We start from the raw sequence: 17,922 nt of genomic DNA on the forward strand, positions 1-17,922 counted from the left end.
AGAATGGGATGGGAGCACAGGGAAAAAGGAGAAACATCCCATTGGGTAAGTAGATGTTGAAATGACTCGCCCAAAAAGATGACATGAACGTGAGACAGGTTAACCTCAAAAAAGGTGTTTAAGTTCCCTCAATGGAAATACGATTTCAAAGCCACTTAAACATTTTTGTTGTTCAAGTGAGCTGTGCTTGAAATCGTGATTCCCCTCATGAAAAACAACACGGGTACAGAAAAAATAAGAACAAATCCTCCAACTAAACAGCTTCTCTATAAGAACACAGTAAGAATTTTTAGCATGCTATGGTTATACAATAAAGCCTGTGTGTGATGAAATTTTCACAGAAAATGGCCATACCACTTAAATTTAACTGAAGTGTTGTGAGGCAGAGACCACTACCTACTTGCCAAAATCGAAGTTCTCCTTGTTTTCTTGGGCCCACAGCCAGACAGCCTTTCCAAGGCGCCCTTACGTGGCGTGGCCAAGTGATGGAGTTCTAGCAATGGAACAGGAGCGGAAGTGGTAGGCACAGTTCAGGCCCTGGTCCACTACAGTACCTCACCCACCTGCCAGGCTATGTCTCCCCCTTTAGGCTCCTGGAGATGGAGACTGCCAAGCTGGCAGAGTCTCTGTCAGCCAGGGTCCCTGAAGGACCACGTGGAGAACAGCTGTCCCCAGCACACAGGAATACACACCTGGGACTTTCGTGTGAACAGGAAATACATTTCTACTGGGTTTGAGCCACTGTACATGGTTAGGTCCATCTCCTGCAGCTGTGACCTCTGCCCTAGTCCATACTCGCTAACAATGGATTTGGTGCTATTTCACTTTGGCAACCGATGGGCATTACTATTTGCACACAGAAGTCCCAAGTTCTAATAAGACACAGAGCCAGCTTACCAGGTGTTCAGGAAAGCACGTGAACTGTCAGCTAGCAAGAATACTAACAGGCTGGATTGGAGCTGTGACACAAGGACAGGCAAAGAAATGTGAAAGCACGGAAGAAAGTGTAATTAGTATTTACTTGGGAAAGTCTCAAAGAGGAGGAGGCAATTGAGTAGGGCCTTGAAGGATGTGAAGAGAGCAAAAGAATAGGGGAGGGGAAATTCATTCCACACTGAACATCTGAAAACATTTAGTCTAAGGGCTGGTGGTGCTAAAGCTAGAAAGAAAAAAATATATATTGTTCTGTTCACCCCAGGAAATAGAATTAAAAAGCCAGAGAGGAGAAGAAATAGGGAAAGAGGATTCTGTTGACAGGCAGGAAGAACTAAAAACCAGGGCTGACCGTGTACTAGAAGAGCCATGCAGACAAAAAGGCAGTGTCTTTGCTTTTAGGGGTGGACAGGCTCTTGGCAATGGCGCTGCAGAGAATGTGATTTAAGCACGGGATGGGTAGATGTTCCATTCAGCTGCCTTCCAACTCTGAGATTCTATGCATCTGCAATGCCTCTGCCAAGCAGGTTTTGTACAACACTGCCAGGGAAAAGACGAATTATTTTACTTCTGTTACAGCATTTCTTACACAAGAGGCCTTGCCAAACTCCCTTTCAAGGCTGTGTTGGCTGGGTTCGTTTGACAAGTTCAAATCATGTCAGTAGGGAACATCTCTTTATAATCTACTCTCTGAGAACTCCTCGAATAACTTTTTATTACAAAAAAAGCTTAACAGACTGCTATTAACCAGAATTGCTGCTGATGAACAAGGAAACACAGGAGAGTGGCGTGTGTTTGAATGCTTAGGCCATGGGGTAGTCTGCGTTAATTGTGTATCCTGGTTAGCAGCAAGTTATCAGCTCATCCCAAATATGGACATACAATTTTCAAAAGAGTAGTTATAAAAAGATATATTACAGTCAATTTGTACTAAAAACAGTTTCATCCTTCTATGTCCATCTATCTGAATATCTATGACTATAACTTATTTTTTACATCAATTTTTACAATAAAGCAATCTCAATTTCCACCATTTTTAGCTGTGCATGCCATAGATAAAAGGAAGCCTACCAGATATACTAAAAAGAAGGTACCAAATTAACTTTACTGGTTATACTTTCCAGTTTTCTCTTGTAAGGTTCTACTTTGATTTTCAAAAAACATTCAGCATCTCTATTATGTGCTGGGCACAGTGCTAATCATTAGACATATAAACTGAATGAAAAAGAAAATAAAATTTGGTATTTTACACTCGAAAATTTCATAAGATTCATAAATCTACTTTTTTGAAGAGCATTTCCCAATGATAATAAAATAGGATAAATTCAGCTATGTTCCTGCCCAATAGCAGTAAAAAGGGAATATTTTGCTTGTAATCTCTGGAAATTATATAAAGATTGACTTAAAAATGTTGGCCTAGATTGTTGTCTCATCTCCTATTATAATACTCCAGTACTCAATTTATTGCTTAAGGAAAAGAGAAAGAGAACAGAATATTCTTGAGCTTGAGAATGAATTCCTTTTTTCTTTTTTAAACCTGGGCAGGCAGTGGGAACTGAACCCGGGTCTCCAGCATGGCAGGCAAGAACTCTGCCACTGAGCCACCATGGTCCGCCCAAGAATGAACTCTAAACAAACAAACAAAAAACCTTCACATTATAGAATAAATTTTAATTATACAACTATAACCTCCAAGAGTAAAACAAAAAAAATTTCATAAAACCTCATTGAGGTCACTGGAATATGTAACTGGCTAGGGTAGTGAAACAATTGCACAAAGGTCAAATTTTAAATACAGTTGTTCAACCATATACATGAGCAAAGTGCTTTGTTAGTCTCTCTCTTTTCAGCATACTACCTAGCCTTCAATCTTTTCAAAATTCAAGTCATGTCCCTCTCATCATACAACATCATGAGTAAATCACATCTCAAGTGGTGCCAAGGCTGGCCTGCCTTTGATATCCAATCTCCAAATACTTCCCAATGCCTCTCCCAGCCACCTACCTACTTACAATCTGGGTCCTAAAATGCATGTCTTACAAAGCATGGGAATCGTATTCCTTCTCAATCAAATGAGCACTCAAAAGAAAAGCTTCTATCTTGTTTGGTTTTTACCCAATTGCACTTACTATTTCCAGTGCGTTTTGCCAACCCTGTCAGGAATGCATGTCCCAGATCGCGCTAGGTACTAAGCCTGCTTCCCAGAAGGGAAAGTAGAGCTAAACCTTCAAATGAAAAATTCACCCTGGCCTTGACATTCTCACAAGTGGCTCCTCTTAGCATTTGTATTATTTCGGTGCTCCCCAAGAAGCAGTCTCAGATTTCAGTCACCCACCAAAATCAGAAAACAACATTTTCCAGGGGGAAAAAAAAAAAGCTTTAGAGCAATATTTCCAAGCATGAGTAGCTCGAGTAGCAAGCTCCAGTCTGTGAAGGTGATGGACAGGTACAATCAAGCCAAAATTAAGCACACAAATGCATCAGCACTCACTGATTCTAGCCAGCTGTGTGATCCTGCACAGTCTCCTCACCTCCCTGAGCCTTGATTTCTCTGTAAAACCAAGACAGTACAGAGGCACCTTCCAGCTCTAACCAAACAACCACGCCGTTAAGCACTGCCACTATCCCAGAACTGTCTGCCGGCCTTGGAAAGGTAAAAAACACCCTGATGGAAGACCATGAAATGGGGAGGGGGAGTGGGCAGACCATTTAAAATACCTCTCAGGCCTTCTTCCACATGCTGATTCTCAGTTTGCATGAGTGAGGCATGATCAGGTAATTAGTTATAAAACATTAGTAGGTCCCACAGCTCTACTCATCCTGTGCTTCAATGGCCAATTCCAATGTAGCCAAAATAAAAAAAGGATTTTTTCCAGCACTGTCCTGCAGTGCAGAATGGACGCATCACGATAGCACACAGAGTTTCTCTCTTTGCATGGGGCCCCCTTTCACCCCCCTCAAAGACTTCCAGCTCTAGGCTGCCGATTGCTTTGCGCCACCGAGGAAAGGCAGTTGAGGAAATCGCACCTACCCTCAGCCACTGCTTCTCGGTTAGGGCGTCGCTGTAGTCCACGTCGCGGCGCTGGCGAGACCCTCTGCCAAATATTTTCTCTTCCTCTTCCTCGCACGTGAGCCTTTCTACTTCGGCGTCATCTTTAATAATCCAGGAGGGCAGCTCGTCTTCCTCCATCAAGCGAGGTTTGCGCTTTGGATTCCGGGCATCCTCCCGCCGCCGGTCCATGTCCATACGCTGGGGAGATGAACAGAGGTTTCACCGAAGGGAAAGGCTGAGCCCGCCAAATTCAGACCTCCTGGCACGCGGTACCTTCACAGGCCACCTCATAGCTGCAGGGTCACTTTTGGCCCCTCTATCAGGATTGCCTCATTCTAGCTCATCCCTAAAAGACAGTATAACTCCTTCCTGTGTACCCATCTTTTGAAATCTACTTATTCACTTACAAATACTCTTTTTAAAAATTCCTTTTCTTAATCTACACATGGGCAAAGCTTCCCCTTAAGTAATAGTGAGAAAATTCATATTGGGAATATATTTTAAAAATACAGGCCAGTGCTCGAATTAGGCAATTTGTTGCTTTTCTGAGATAAAAGCATCCTTAAGCATATAAGTGAGTCATTTCATTTTTAAAATCTCCTTTTATGCAATAGGGCTCATGCTTTTAGTTAATTGGGAGAAAAATATGGGTGACCCCAGTAGCTCTGTAAACTCGGCTGGAGATGTGGGGTCTCCATGGTTTTATTAGCTAGGCAGCCACGAATGTATTGAATTTTCGGTGCACAAAGGCACTGTGTGGGAAATGACCCTCAATTCTATACCTTTTATAAGTTTAGCTTTTTTGAAAATACACTGTAGAGAGGCAAACCTCATAGATAATCTCATCTCAACTGATGAAGACGTAAGTGAAGTGGCTTCCTTTCATAGTTTTCAGATTATATATTCCTAAAATGCCTATTTCCCTACCTACTGCTCTCTTTTTAAAATCCAATTTACTTATGAAAAATAAATACTTGATTCTAACCTAAAACTAAACAATCTGACAGCTGAAAAAGAGCAAATAAAACTTCCACCGAATCTCTATAGACATTGGATATATCACTATTTAGATACACTACTTTCACAACCAAATAGACCACTATCCATTAAATTGTTTACCTTCTCTCTTTTCCTTCGGTTCTACTGTATGAAACAGGGATATGATACAATTGTTTTCTTAAAAACCAAAACTGATAACAAAATGTAAATGAAATATCTTCTGCTCAAACTCAAATTTGAACTCTAACACTTACTATAAACAGTTCAAGTTCAAAAATCCTGTTTTTAAACTATGCTTAAACATTTTAGGAAATCATTATATTCCCAGGATGGGGTGGGCTTGCAGGACGGTAGAGTCCCATTGGTAGAAAACTGTGGTCATTCTGCTCTGTCATATGCTATAGTTAGCCCAAGAGGCTGTTCTCAATCCTACCTTCTAATGCTCTGGTATCAGAAATGGGATCCACTGAACCTTCATAACGAGCACAGAGAAGATGCCTTGTTTACAGTGGGAACTAAAAAGGGGCTTCGTGAGGCAACCTCTTTATAGTTAATAGATAGCTAATAAGAAAAACCAAAATTTCTAATGTACAACAACAAGATGACAAAATATTGCTATTGTAACTTTTTTGTCCAAGACCTATAAACACCAAATGCCATGCATTTGTCCACAAATGAGAAAGTAAATCTTTGCAGATGTAAAAGAAAACACTGCATTGCTTTTTTTTTTCTTTCCTTTTAGGAAGGGTAGATGCAACTTAATAAGATGAATTTAAAGACCCAATGACTGCTGCTCTCCAAGACATTTCTACCTGTAGAAATACCAGTACAAAATCTTAAGTCTAAGTTAAGAAAAAGCCTTTACATGAATGTGTTTGTCTTGAGACCCAATTGTAAGCTTTATACTAACAAGTAAATTACTTTTTTTTTTTTTGGCATGGGCAGACACAGGGAACTGAACCCAGATCTCCAGCATGGCAGGTGAGAACTCTGCCACTGAGCCCATCACATCACCCACAAGTAGTTTACTTTCAAGAATATTTTTTACCCTTTTAGAGAAATAAAATCTTAACATTTGGATATTAGCAAAATGTTTCAGATATGCATCTTGAACTACAGATATTTTTAGGTAAATTCATAGGTAATCTGTATGGAAGATAACTTTATCTGAAGTCATATTTTTAGAAAAAGCAAGCAAGAAAAATGTATAAAAGAAAGTTTTACAGAGACTATCTACCTACTATGTGTTGTTTACAATGTTTTTGATCTAAAATCATATGTTTGTATCCACATATGGAAAGTCAATTTTTAAATTAATTATGGATAAAGAATTTAAATATTCAAAATCCAGAGACTAATTCTAGTTTGCATTCCATTCTTGTTTCTCACTAAATTTTTAACAAATGAGAAAATAAATCTCAGAGGAGCTGGCAAGAAGTCAAATGTTATTTCCTGCCCTCTGGTGGAGGTGCTAATGAACACTGAATTAGCTGAAGGCAGCCAGAAGATTAAAGCAAGGTTTAATACAAAAATAAATCAAACCTGTTCCTAGGCCAGATTAGTCCTGAAACCCAGAGGTGCCAGTCTCTCCAAGAACATCAACCAGTTCCATCTTCCTATCCCATACTGCCAACCCCTCTTTTCAACATGAAAAAAGTTAGAATGAGCATAACCCAAATATCCCTAAAAAGCGAAAAAGATCAAAGGAGAAGGAGGAGTTATAACAGAGAAGTTAGGATTTAAATGAGGATGACTATTGGATCATTATATTGATATTTCTTTTTAGTCTCCAGTGTCTTGGAGTAGCCAAACGTCAGGAAATTTAGCAGCTAAATTTCAGGAGAAACCTGAAATTGTGGAACTGTAACCCATACCAAATTTTGAAATCTATCCTAAAATTACTTGCTAAAATGTACTTTGAAATTTATTGCTTTTTTGTATAGATGTTATATTTAATAGTAAAAATGTTAAAAAAAATCAAACCAAACTCTGTACAATTCAAACACTCAAAATCAACCTTTAATAAACGCGTAAAAAATTTGCAAAAGCAAAGTGCCTACAAGAAAGATATTCCCTAATCAGTCTTGCCTGTACAAGCCTTAATTATCTGTGTGGTAGAATAGAATATTCCCCAATTAAAAAAAGACTGTGCCTTGGCCAGACATGATTCCATTTTTTTTTTCCTTAGGCTTTCTATTTCTACAAATAAATACCCAGCCCAAAAGTAACAAAGGGTAAGTACTCTTCGCACCTTATGAAGGATGGCTGGTGGAATTCTTCATCTCTGGGACTAATCTAATTTGTGTAACTCAGGCAGTTTATCTTCTCCAGGGCCTCCAGAGTGAGGCTATGGCATCTAAATTATTGCCAATGAGTGATCAGCCAGAGAAGGTGAGGGCCTCCTGCCTCAGTATTCCCCACACTCTACATTTTAGCAAGTTCCTCAAGGACAGAAAACATGTCAGTTTCCTGTATGCATCCCTAACCTCCCTAAATAGAGCATAATCTACAAATGTGATCAACAGCACTGGTTAAGAAATTCAGGTTTTATGAATTTCCTACACTGACCACACTGTCGTCTTTCTTCTGACATGTCTCTCCAAAAAGGTGGTTTATCAGTGGGGCAGAGGTGGGGGGCAGGAGGGGAGAGTCCACAGCCCAGGTTTGGAGTTATTCCTATGACCACCCAAAGGTTTCCTGAGAAAGAATTATATTTCTTTTATCTTGAATCACTACGTGTGGACATAATCAGTGTTCCCTAGGGGGGAAAAAATAACAAAATAACAAAAATAACGTAAGCCTCCACCAGCTGGATTTCCATTCTCAAAGACAATCTAGGCTAAATGGCCGAGATTGCAGGCCCAGTGGGTCATAGTTGGCCTGCAGTAGTGTTTTGTTTGGCCTGCAGTGTTATATAATAAAAAAAATGAGTTGCAAACATATAGAAATTCAGAGATTGCATATAAAACCTAGGTTCCCAGCTTCTCTTGAAAAACTGGAATTGCCGGCAGCAGGGGTCTCGCATTTCCACCTTGCAGCTCTTGCTCCCCTTCGACAAAAAGCATCTCAAGTTCATCCCAGTCCCACCCACCCCTGGCCACTTGCCGCACTCAGCTTAAAGTACTCATCTGAGGCCTGAGTGGACTCAGAGTTGGCACTCCTGATTTTGAGGTTCTGCTGCATTCAACCACCAGAGTTAGTTATAGTTTACATTTCTCCATGGACTCCACAGTGGTCGAAGACATTGGAGGGAGACTCACAACTTTTATACATCCGATCCACCCTGACACCTTCACTAAAGCTTTAAATTTGCAACTGCCACCATCTATTCAATAAGCATTTACTAAGCCACTACGTTCTAGGAACTGCTCTGAGCATGGGAGATACAGAGATAAGCAAAAACAGCTCACGCAGATACCTTAAGAGTGCAGTATCAGGCCTGGGGGCCTCTGCACCCCCTCCCTCCCTAGCTGGGGGCCTTGCTCCTGGTCAGCCCTGCCTTATGGCAGGCAGCACACGGAAACCAAACTCAGGTTTCAGCAAAATTACAGATGAGTACATATCACGGAACGTCAAGCCACAGTCGAACCCATGAGCATTTAATCCTCAAATGCCAAGGTTTGTTTGCACCTACTTCGCACCAGCGAAACCCAACCAGTTTTGACCTTTGGATGGAGGCTACTTTATACACACCTGGTTGCTTAAGCAGGCTCTCATCAATAATCAGAGAGGCACAGCTGGGTTGTTTTTGTTGCTGTTGTCCAGCCCCTCCCACCACAGTGAGCATATTCCATCCAGAGTGAGGAGACAGCTCGGGCACAGCTGTAGTCCCAAATGCCTGCGGGAGCCAGGTAGGTTTCCTGAATCTCGCTGGCCTGTGATTTGCAATGAACTGGGAACAGGGGGCGGAGTCGGGGGGGGGGGGGAGCGGCTTGCAAACTGCAGACCACGTGTTGGGCCTGGAGGGTACAGCTGCTACCCTACTCGAGCCAATTGTTAGCCCAGAAAGAAGTGGGCCCCGGAGTGCCCCATCTCATTTTTCAAGAGAAGCCAGAAATCAGGATTCTTTTTATGTTGGCATCTAATTCAAAACTTTCAAAGACACTGTGTGGGCCAAACAAAATATGTCTGCAGGCTAAATCCAGCCAGTTTGCAGCCCCGGAACTGGAAAAAAAAAAAAAAGGCATGGGCTTCACAAGTGAAGTTCTGCCAGGGCATGCAGGCTCCAAACATCTTGCGTTAATAGAAAAAGGGGCAGAGGAATGAGCATCTGTTTTCATTATTTTCTGCGACATTACCATAAAAAGATCAAATTCTTCCTCTCTTCGCGCAATCATTTGGTTCAGCGTCTCATCATCAGGTACTTCATCTTCTTCCTGGGGTTAAGAAAAGAATGATTTAATAGGCTTTTTAGGAGAGAAGCTGAACGACCTGGACAAGCTACAAACAAGGAAGGTGAGCCTGTCTTCCAGACCACAGGGGCCACATTTCTCAGGCCAGAAAGAAAAGAGAAGGGCTTTAGTACTTGCCATTACTATTCAGACTATCTTTCCAGGGCATAATCAGTTTAGGGAGGAAACACGGTCTACCATAAGAAATGCTAGTTCTGCATGTGTCTTGGTTCTGCCATTTCTAAAACAAGTTACTTAATGTGCCTCTGCTTCAATAACCTTTGCTTAAAGTGGGCATGGCATCTGCCTTGGGGAAGATGTAAGAATTAAAAGAGGCAATCTAAGCAAAAAAGTGACTGTGTTGGCGGGCCGCGGTGGCTCAGCGGGCAAGAGTGCTTGCCTGCCATGCCGGAGGACCCCGGTTCGATTCCCGGCCCCAGCCCATGTAAAAAACAAACAAACAAACAAAATATAATAAAATAAGAAAATGTTTAAAGATGTTTCCCTTTCTTCCTCCCTTCCTTCCTTCCATCCTTCCTTCCTTCTCTGTCTTTCTTTCTAAAAAAAAAAAAAAAAAAGTGACTGTGTTAACTCCATTAATTTCATTAACCTCATCCCAAAGATAAATGCCTATTTTGAAAACCTTACAAAAAGCACACGAATGTGAAATTTTGTTTCTAGGCACTGAACAAGAGTCTAAGAATGTGACAAATAACTATACAGCTGTTAAGATATGTCTACCAGTGTATTTCAGCAGGCATTATGCTAGTAGTTAGAGCTCTGGATAGGACAATCAAAAGGAATCAATAACCAAAACCCCACAAAACCATATTTTATTAAAATGATTTAAATAAAACAGAAAAAGCAATTACAAAAGGACTAAAATCTGCATTTTTATAGCATGTCAGGCAAGGGCTAACCATCAGCTCTCTGCTAATCTTCAGAAATCAACAGTTCTCAAGGACTGTTTCATGCTTTTCAGAAATGCTGTGCTGACTCCCACACTTTAAAAAATGATTTGGAAAGTTGAACATATACTACAGAACTTATCTTCCAAAATTATTTTTATCATAAGCTGAGTGAGCTTGTTAAAAATCAAACAGGGATTTCGAGTGTATCAGCAGAAGGAAGAAAGAAAGAAAACACAGAACTTCCACCATGTAATTTCCCAAAGCATGTGTTCAACATGAGGCAACTGGTTTTAGAAAGGGTCTGACAGTATAGCCGCTTTAAATTAGATGACTACGTCAGTTCCCAACATGACATCTTATGCATTGTAGTAACTTAATGAGTGTTAGAAATGAATGCAATTCAATAAAGTCCAAAGACCTGGGATTCAAGATAATAATTACTTCTGAAAAGCCTTCTACTGGAGTTCAACTCCAGACTGATTAATGTCAACTGTCTATTAAATTTCACATCACAAAGGCACTCACTAGCTGGGAATGAGCTGAGACATCACAATACAAAGTATCTGGTTAACTTACCCTCTGGTAAACAGATGTCCTGCTTTGCAAACCATTTCTAGAGCCACATGATTTCCCCCCCATGACATATTCAGTGAGAGGCCAGGTGGGCCCCCTGCCCTTGATGTGAAGCTTCCCAGGGGCCTGGGCATGCACAGAGGACCTCATGGCTGAGAGGTGCTCAGTGAACTCCCCTGGGCTTTTTGTGTGCTTACACTTCTTGGCATGTCAACTGGGGTGGGATGGTTGTCCTTGCTGCTTCTGGATCTTGGCTGCAGTCTAGCAGTGTCCCCAGATGCCTCCCCAACAGGGTGCTGCCCACCCGGAAAATGGGAACATTTGCTGGAAGGGAACTGAGCCCCAGACAGGGCTGTTCATGGCTAGAAGCACCTAGCCCGATTCCACTCCAGACTGCACGTGGCAGCCCTCAGGCCTGGGAGAGAACAGCACCTCCAGGTGGCTGAGGAAGGCTGGAAAGCTCCGGGCTACCCCACACCCTATCTGGACCAGGTCAGGCACCATTTTCACAAGGCCTCAGCAAAACAAACAAGCAAAAAGGTCCTGGAGCCTACTAGCTGAATAAAGTATATACCACCCACCATACTGGTATTTTTGAAATGTCCGAGAGTATAAACAATAAAAACACCTGGCAATCTGATTCTGAATCTGCATCAAGTGTTCAATTTCAACAGTCAGAAATGGGAAATTATTTGCTATCAAAATTTTTAAAATGTGTGTGGATGAAGGAGTATATGTAATATGTATTTTTCATCACTTTAATGAAACCTAATAGATAATTAATCAAATAAATAAAGACAAATTAAGACACATAGTATGAAAGAAAGTTTTCTTCAATTTGCAAAAGGATTCATATTGGGATTCCTTTAAATATCAAGCCCTACCTCACAATTAAATTCATTTCAGGAAAATAAAATATATATATATATATATATATATATATATATATGAGATTTTTAAAGGAATGTGGTATATAATTTTAGGAGACTTTTAAACCACATATTCTAGATAAGGCAAAATCAAACTATATCTAATAAATGCAATGGAAATACTACTCTGTGTGAATATGTATGTAAACCCAGTTCTCAATTTACAAATATGGGTAGGTACACAAAAATAAATTTGTCCTTCCCCAGCCAGTTTTGTGACAAGGAGTAGCACTGGCATTTTATACAGTTTTCTAGACTACACAAAAACTATTTTAATTTATCTCAAATCCATTTGGAATGAAATTTAGTATAAAATTATTACAATTGGCAGGTCCCCCCACAAAAATATAAACAACCACCCAAAGATCCTTGAAAAGAAACAAACATTGATGCATTCTTCCCACAATCTTGGCACATCAAGAGAGACTTTTTAATCAGTAATTTTCTCAGTCTTTGGCCGGCTCTTACAGAAAGATCTGAAATGAGTCGTTAGGTTAGGGTCGCCGTTCCAAGTGCAAGTACAGCTAAATGAACTAAACACGGCGGTGAAGCCTCCTCCTGCACATGTGTATAAGTGCTGCCATCCCTGATCTAAAGGCAAAAAAGAGATGAAAGGTTCTGGAGACTCAAAGAAAGAAAAGGAAAGGAGAGACCCTTCAATCTCGGTCCTCTCGTCTAGATGATTTTGTCCCAGCCAGCAGTCTCTCTGCACTTCTCCATCTGCCCTACAGAGGGCAGAATTTATAAGACAATAAAGCCTGCAGGTTGTACCACAAGGGGAGCAAAAGTGGAGCATCCACTAGCCAAGACTCGAGATGCCTTTAGTTACAGCTTTTAGGACACAATCTGGATAACGTTCAGGGGGTTTAAGTGCTTGGAATATAAGTTGGCAGCTACTTTATTAATTTTAATTAATGCCGGCCCAGGAAATTCTTTAAAGAACAAAGAGGTCGCTCTTAATCCTCCAGCGACCCAACCAGGCGCAGGCAGGGCTTGAGTCACAAACATGGCTTTCTAGAATACCTCATTTTCCTCCTCATGCTCCAGAATGGCCTGCAGGAACGCCCTGCGCTCGTGGCTTGAAGACTTCTGGTCAAACATGCCGGCCTGGATAACTTTCTGGTCCACATTCAGCTTGTACTTGGCGGCGGCGAGTATCTTCTCCTCCACGCTGTTGACGGTGCACAGCCGCAGTACCCGCACCTCGTTCTGCTGGCCGATGCGGTGCGCGCGGTCCTGCGCCTGCAGGTCCTGTCGAGGGGCCAAAGTATCCAGATTAATTGAGCAAAGCAGCTGCCTTCCCAAGAGGGAAATAGGGGCGGGTTATTTAATCCACCCTCTGCCAGTGTAGGATTTTGCTTACATTTAAAAAAAACATACCAGCTGCCTTCTTTGGCAAAATTCAAGGTTATGCCTAGTTGAGGAAACCTTGGTTCATATTAGACAAGCCAAGGGAAATGCAGCTCAGGTTTTGAAATCTAGGACTCAGGATGTCTTTAGCTGTTCCTAGGTTCGCTATCAGAAGACGAAAAGCCTTGTACGTTTTCTAATAGAATCATGACTTTGCTATCACCTATAACTAGCCTTAAGCTGCAAGAAACACTTTCCCTCTGATGCAATATACTAAAGATGATTTTTTTTAATGTCACTGAATTATACAGTTTCATATTTATGATACACCGATTGCTCAGCTTGCAATTTCCTGGGACTTAACCCCATTAAAGGCTTGGTCTTTAGTTTGGGAAGCTCTAAGGGTAAATAATTAGTGTATTTTGGGGGATAGAAATTTGGGACTACGTATCACAAGTTTTAGAATTGGGTACAACCCATGACTCAGAAATTTCACTTCTGGAAACTTATCTTAAGGAAATAATCACAATATGCACAAAGATTTAGAGAAAGGATGTAACTCTTGGCATTACTTATTGCAAATAATAATTTTTTAAAAGGCAGAAGTAAACATTCAACAATAACAGACTGGCTAAATAAGCGGCAGGAGTCTACTGTGTGTTTGGTAACCAACATGTTACCATAAAAAATTATATTGTAGAAGATTTAATGATACAAAGTTACAATATGCAATTATATACTGAGCGAAAACTACAAATTATAAATGAATATGTACATTATTGATACCAAGAAAAAAGACAGGAAGGACATATACTGACACGCCCAGAACATTTATCTCCAGGTAATAAGGTTAAAGGTGTTTGCTCACATGTGCTTTTGCACAAATTTTTGTCTTAAATGTATATTATGTGTATAATGATATAAAAAGTTTTTAACTACATCTTAAAACGTCCTTAAACCTATGAAACAGAGTTAACTGATTTTACAGCTATACAATAACAACTTAAAAACAATAAAATCAATCAAAACTTCTTTTTATGCCATTTGTATTCCTTCTGGTCTAGGTGATGGTATCTGGGCCAGTGTTAATTAGCTGTTGACATGTGTCCTCTATTAGACTGCCTTCATTTTTAGGCAAAGGCAGATCTCTTGCATCTCCCTAGCCTTAGCCCCATATTTTTTTATTTTTTTGGTACCAGATCCTACAGGCCATTATTTATTGCTTCTCTGTAAATAGAGATAGTATCATTAAACACCTCTATACAGTGTTTTCTAGGTTCTTCTGCCATTGGATTGTAAAGGTTTACTACTGGTTATCTCCCTGGCCAGGTTGAGAGCTTCCTGAAAGCAGAGAGGCTGTTTTATTCATATCTGTATTCAAGGAAGTCAATGAAGGACTTGACACAAAGTACACACTCAATACATGTGCAATGAATGAGTGAATGAATGAATGAACAAATCATATGGTGTGTGCAAGATAAGTAGACAGCACATGTGGCTTACTGACTTACTGTTACCTCAATAGTCAATTATTATTTATCTGAGGGCCTGCTCTGAGCAACTGTGCCATGTCATATGTATCCATTGCATTTAGGAATAAGGGGAAAGCAGAGCACACATTTTTTCTCTGAAGTTTGTCTGCTACTGTAGCCAGCAAGCCAACTCTGCATGAAGTCAACTGAGATACTCCAATCTAAAAGTGTGGCTTTTACAACTCTTAAGGTAAGACAAATAGCAAAAAATCATTTCATTTCCTTCCTCAATTTCAAGGGATTCTTAAAAGAAGGAGAAGGAGGATTTTAGCATGAGCGCGATTTTTTCCTTTGTGGATAAGTTAAAAATATGCTAGAAAATAGCCTAAAATTATTTCAAGCTCAAGTACTTTTTTTGCAATATTTCTTTCTTTTTTTTTTTTTTTACTGTATAGTAAAACATATATACGAAGCAAAGAAATAAAAAAGCAATGGTTTTCAAAGCACTCCTCAAAAAGTAGTTTCAGGACAGATCCCAGAGTTTGTCATGGGCCACCATATTTTTCCTTCTAGCTGATCCAGAATATAGGAGGCTAGAGGGCTTAAATATTTTCTTATCATCACAATCGACTTTTTTTCCTTCTTTTTTTGTGAACAATAGCATATACACAAAAAAAGCTATAAATTTCCAAGCACAGCACCACAACTAGTTGTAGAACATATTTCAGACTTTGACATAGGTTACAATTTCACAATTTGAGGTTTTTACTTCTAGCTGCTCTAAAATACTAGAGACTAAAAGAAATGTCAGTTTAATGATACAGCATTCATATTCATTTGTTAAGTCCTATATTCTCTGTATAATTCCACCATCACCTTTGATCTTTCCATACCTCTCATTGGGATTGTTTGGGCTATGGCAATTCTAAATTTCTGATATTGGAAGGGTCTGTCACTGATATGGGGTAAGGAGATGGAACTATCTGATGTTCTGGAGAGGCTTGGACTAGGTTTCAGGACTTATCTGGACCAGGGACCCCTCTGGAGGTTGTAAGTTTCTGGCAAGTTACTCTAGTGCCTGGAACCCTTGAGGAATCTTGTATATTGCCCTAAGTATTCTTTGGGATTGGCTGGAATGGTCCTGGTTGGCAGGTTATGATAGGAGTAAGGTCTAACTGAAGTTTGCATAAGAGCAACATCCAGAGTAGCCTCTCTCAACTATTTGAACTCTCTCAGCCACCGATACTTTGTTAGTTACACTTCTTTCCCCCCTTTTGGTCAGGATGTAATTGTTGATCCCACAGTGCCAGGTCTGGATTCATCCCTGGGAGTCCTCTCCTATGTTGCCAGGGAGATTTTTACCCCTGGATATCATGTTCCATGTAGGGGGATGGCAATGATTTCACTTGCAGAGTTGCCTAGCCCCATATTTTGCACAGGGCTGGCATTCAACTCGCCCTCCTGACCTGACCAGTGCCCTGGCTACCAGTGGAGCCCAGGACGGCAGCAAGTAAAGTCTGCCCAGGGAATTTATTTTTGCTGCAGGGACCTTCAAAGTTTAAATTACAAATTAGGCCAAAATTCTTTCTCAGAAAATATTTGAATAAGTTAATATAATGATCATAGTGCTGAACCATGAACACAGCTGGAATCCACCCAAATAATAAAATCGTGCTAAAGAGTAGAATGTAAGGTAGATAATTAAACTCTGAAGGGGTGGGAGTAAAACACCCAAACTTCATTTTCTCTCTCAACCCATCTTCACCAGAACTGCTGAGTAGTAGCCAAAATGACAACATTCTATGTCATCAGTCTCTTGATTATCTGGCTTGCATGTGGGTCCTAAAATAGGGTCAGCAAATTTTTTCTGTAAGGAGCCAAAGAGTAAATATTCCAGACTTCGTGTGCCAAGAGGTAAGACTGTTCAACTGTTCTTGCCAAAAGGTTAATATTCTTTTTTATTTTAAACATGTAAAAATCCATTCCTAGTGTGCAAAAACAGGATGCAGGTCAAACTTGGCCCATGGGTGGTATTTTGCCGACCCCTGTCATAGAAGATGTTGACAAATCACAGAAATACTGAAATGCAGATGGTAGCAGAGTATGATAGGGGAGGAAGCAGAGGGCATGGGCAATCTACAAACAGGGTAATAAGTTCTTGAGTCCTTGAGAAGTTGTTGCAATTAGTTTTGCTTGGAGGTGGCGATACTATATGTGTATGATTAAGATTAAGATTTTATGTCTCTTTGGAAAGGAGTAAAAATGTCTCCAGGCTGGAGAAATTTATGGAATGTAAGCCTGTGAGCCTATAAGCAAAAATGGGAAAAAAAAAAACAACAACAATATCATGACAAAGAGGTAAGTGCTGTAATTACTGAATGGATTACTCTGAGGTCTTAATAAGTGGGCTGAAACATCATATCTTGTCTTAATATCTGAAGACAAGAACATGGTCTCAGAGGTAAGTTTGTGGTTAACCATTCTATAATAATAATACAGCCTCAGCTCCATGGGCTAAAAATAAAAGTAACTGAAGACAATTATATAACAATATAGCTTTTACAATGTGATTGTGTGATTGTGAAAACCTTGTGTCTGATGTTCCTTTTATCCAGGGTATGGACAGATGAACGAAAAAATATGGATTAAAATAAATAAATAATAGGGAGAATAAGGGATAAAATAAATTGGGTAGACTGAAATATTAGTGGCCAGTGAGAGGGAAGGGTAAGGGGTATGGGATGTATGAGATTTTCCTTTTTATTCCTTTTTTAGATGCAAATGTTCTAAAAATGATCATGGTGATGAAAACACAACTATGTGATGACAGTGTAAGCCACTGATTGTTCATCACATATGGACTGTATGTGTGTGAAGATTTGTCAATAAAAATATTAAAAAAATAAAATAAAATGAAAGTACCAACCGAATGTTTCCAATCAACAGTTTTGTAAAGAGATTCTTGGCAATTCTGAGGGATTTCTTGCTAACTCCACATTGATGGGTTCTATCTTTGCTTCTAAAATGGGCCTCCAACCAGTAATTTTAGGGCCTCTATCTTCAATCTGTCAACCAATATCAAAGAAACCTTCCAGATCATTAATTTGCCTTAATTTTGATTCAACATAATAGAAAATACTCAGAGAAAATTTTCTCTAACGAATGCAGAAACCAACAAGGTAAAAAGGGTTCCACAACTCTCAAATGGAGGCTATGCAATATATATGCAGGGGCATGGAGAGGTACAGAGTGTCTGTGAAAACCCAAACACACAGAACTTTGAATCGTGGCTGTAAGCTCCTGGGCAAGTTA

The 17,922-nt window shown here is 40.1% G+C and overlaps 1 protein-coding gene across 5 annotated transcripts in view; it reads right to left on the reverse strand.

Annotated features, from left to right (window-relative positions):
• The window catches only part of SMARCA2 (SWI/SNF related BAF chromatin remodeling complex subunit ATPase 2), a 182,550-nt gene that overhangs the window by 71,562 nt on the left and 93,066 nt on the right, over nucleotides 1-17,922 (reverse strand). For all 5 annotated transcript variants that reach the window (XM_077148315.1, XM_077148318.1, XM_077148317.1 and 2 more), the window contains 3 exons: nucleotides 12,812-13,039; nucleotides 9,283-9,360; nucleotides 3,965-4,183 (listed from right to left, as the gene is read on the reverse strand). In XM_077148315.1, the coding sequence (XP_077004430.1) occupies nucleotides 3,965-4,183; nucleotides 9,283-9,360; nucleotides 12,812-13,039 (525 nt within the window). The remainder of the gene's footprint in view (nucleotides 1-3,964; nucleotides 4,184-9,282; nucleotides 9,361-12,811; nucleotides 13,040-17,922) is intronic.

Source organism: Tamandua tetradactyla, chromosome 2, assembly GCF_023851605.1.
Source record: "Tamandua tetradactyla isolate mTamTet1 chromosome 2, mTamTet1.pri, whole genome shotgun sequence".
Classification (NCBI taxonomy): Eukaryota; Metazoa; Chordata; class Mammalia; order Pilosa; family Myrmecophagidae; genus Tamandua; species Tamandua tetradactyla.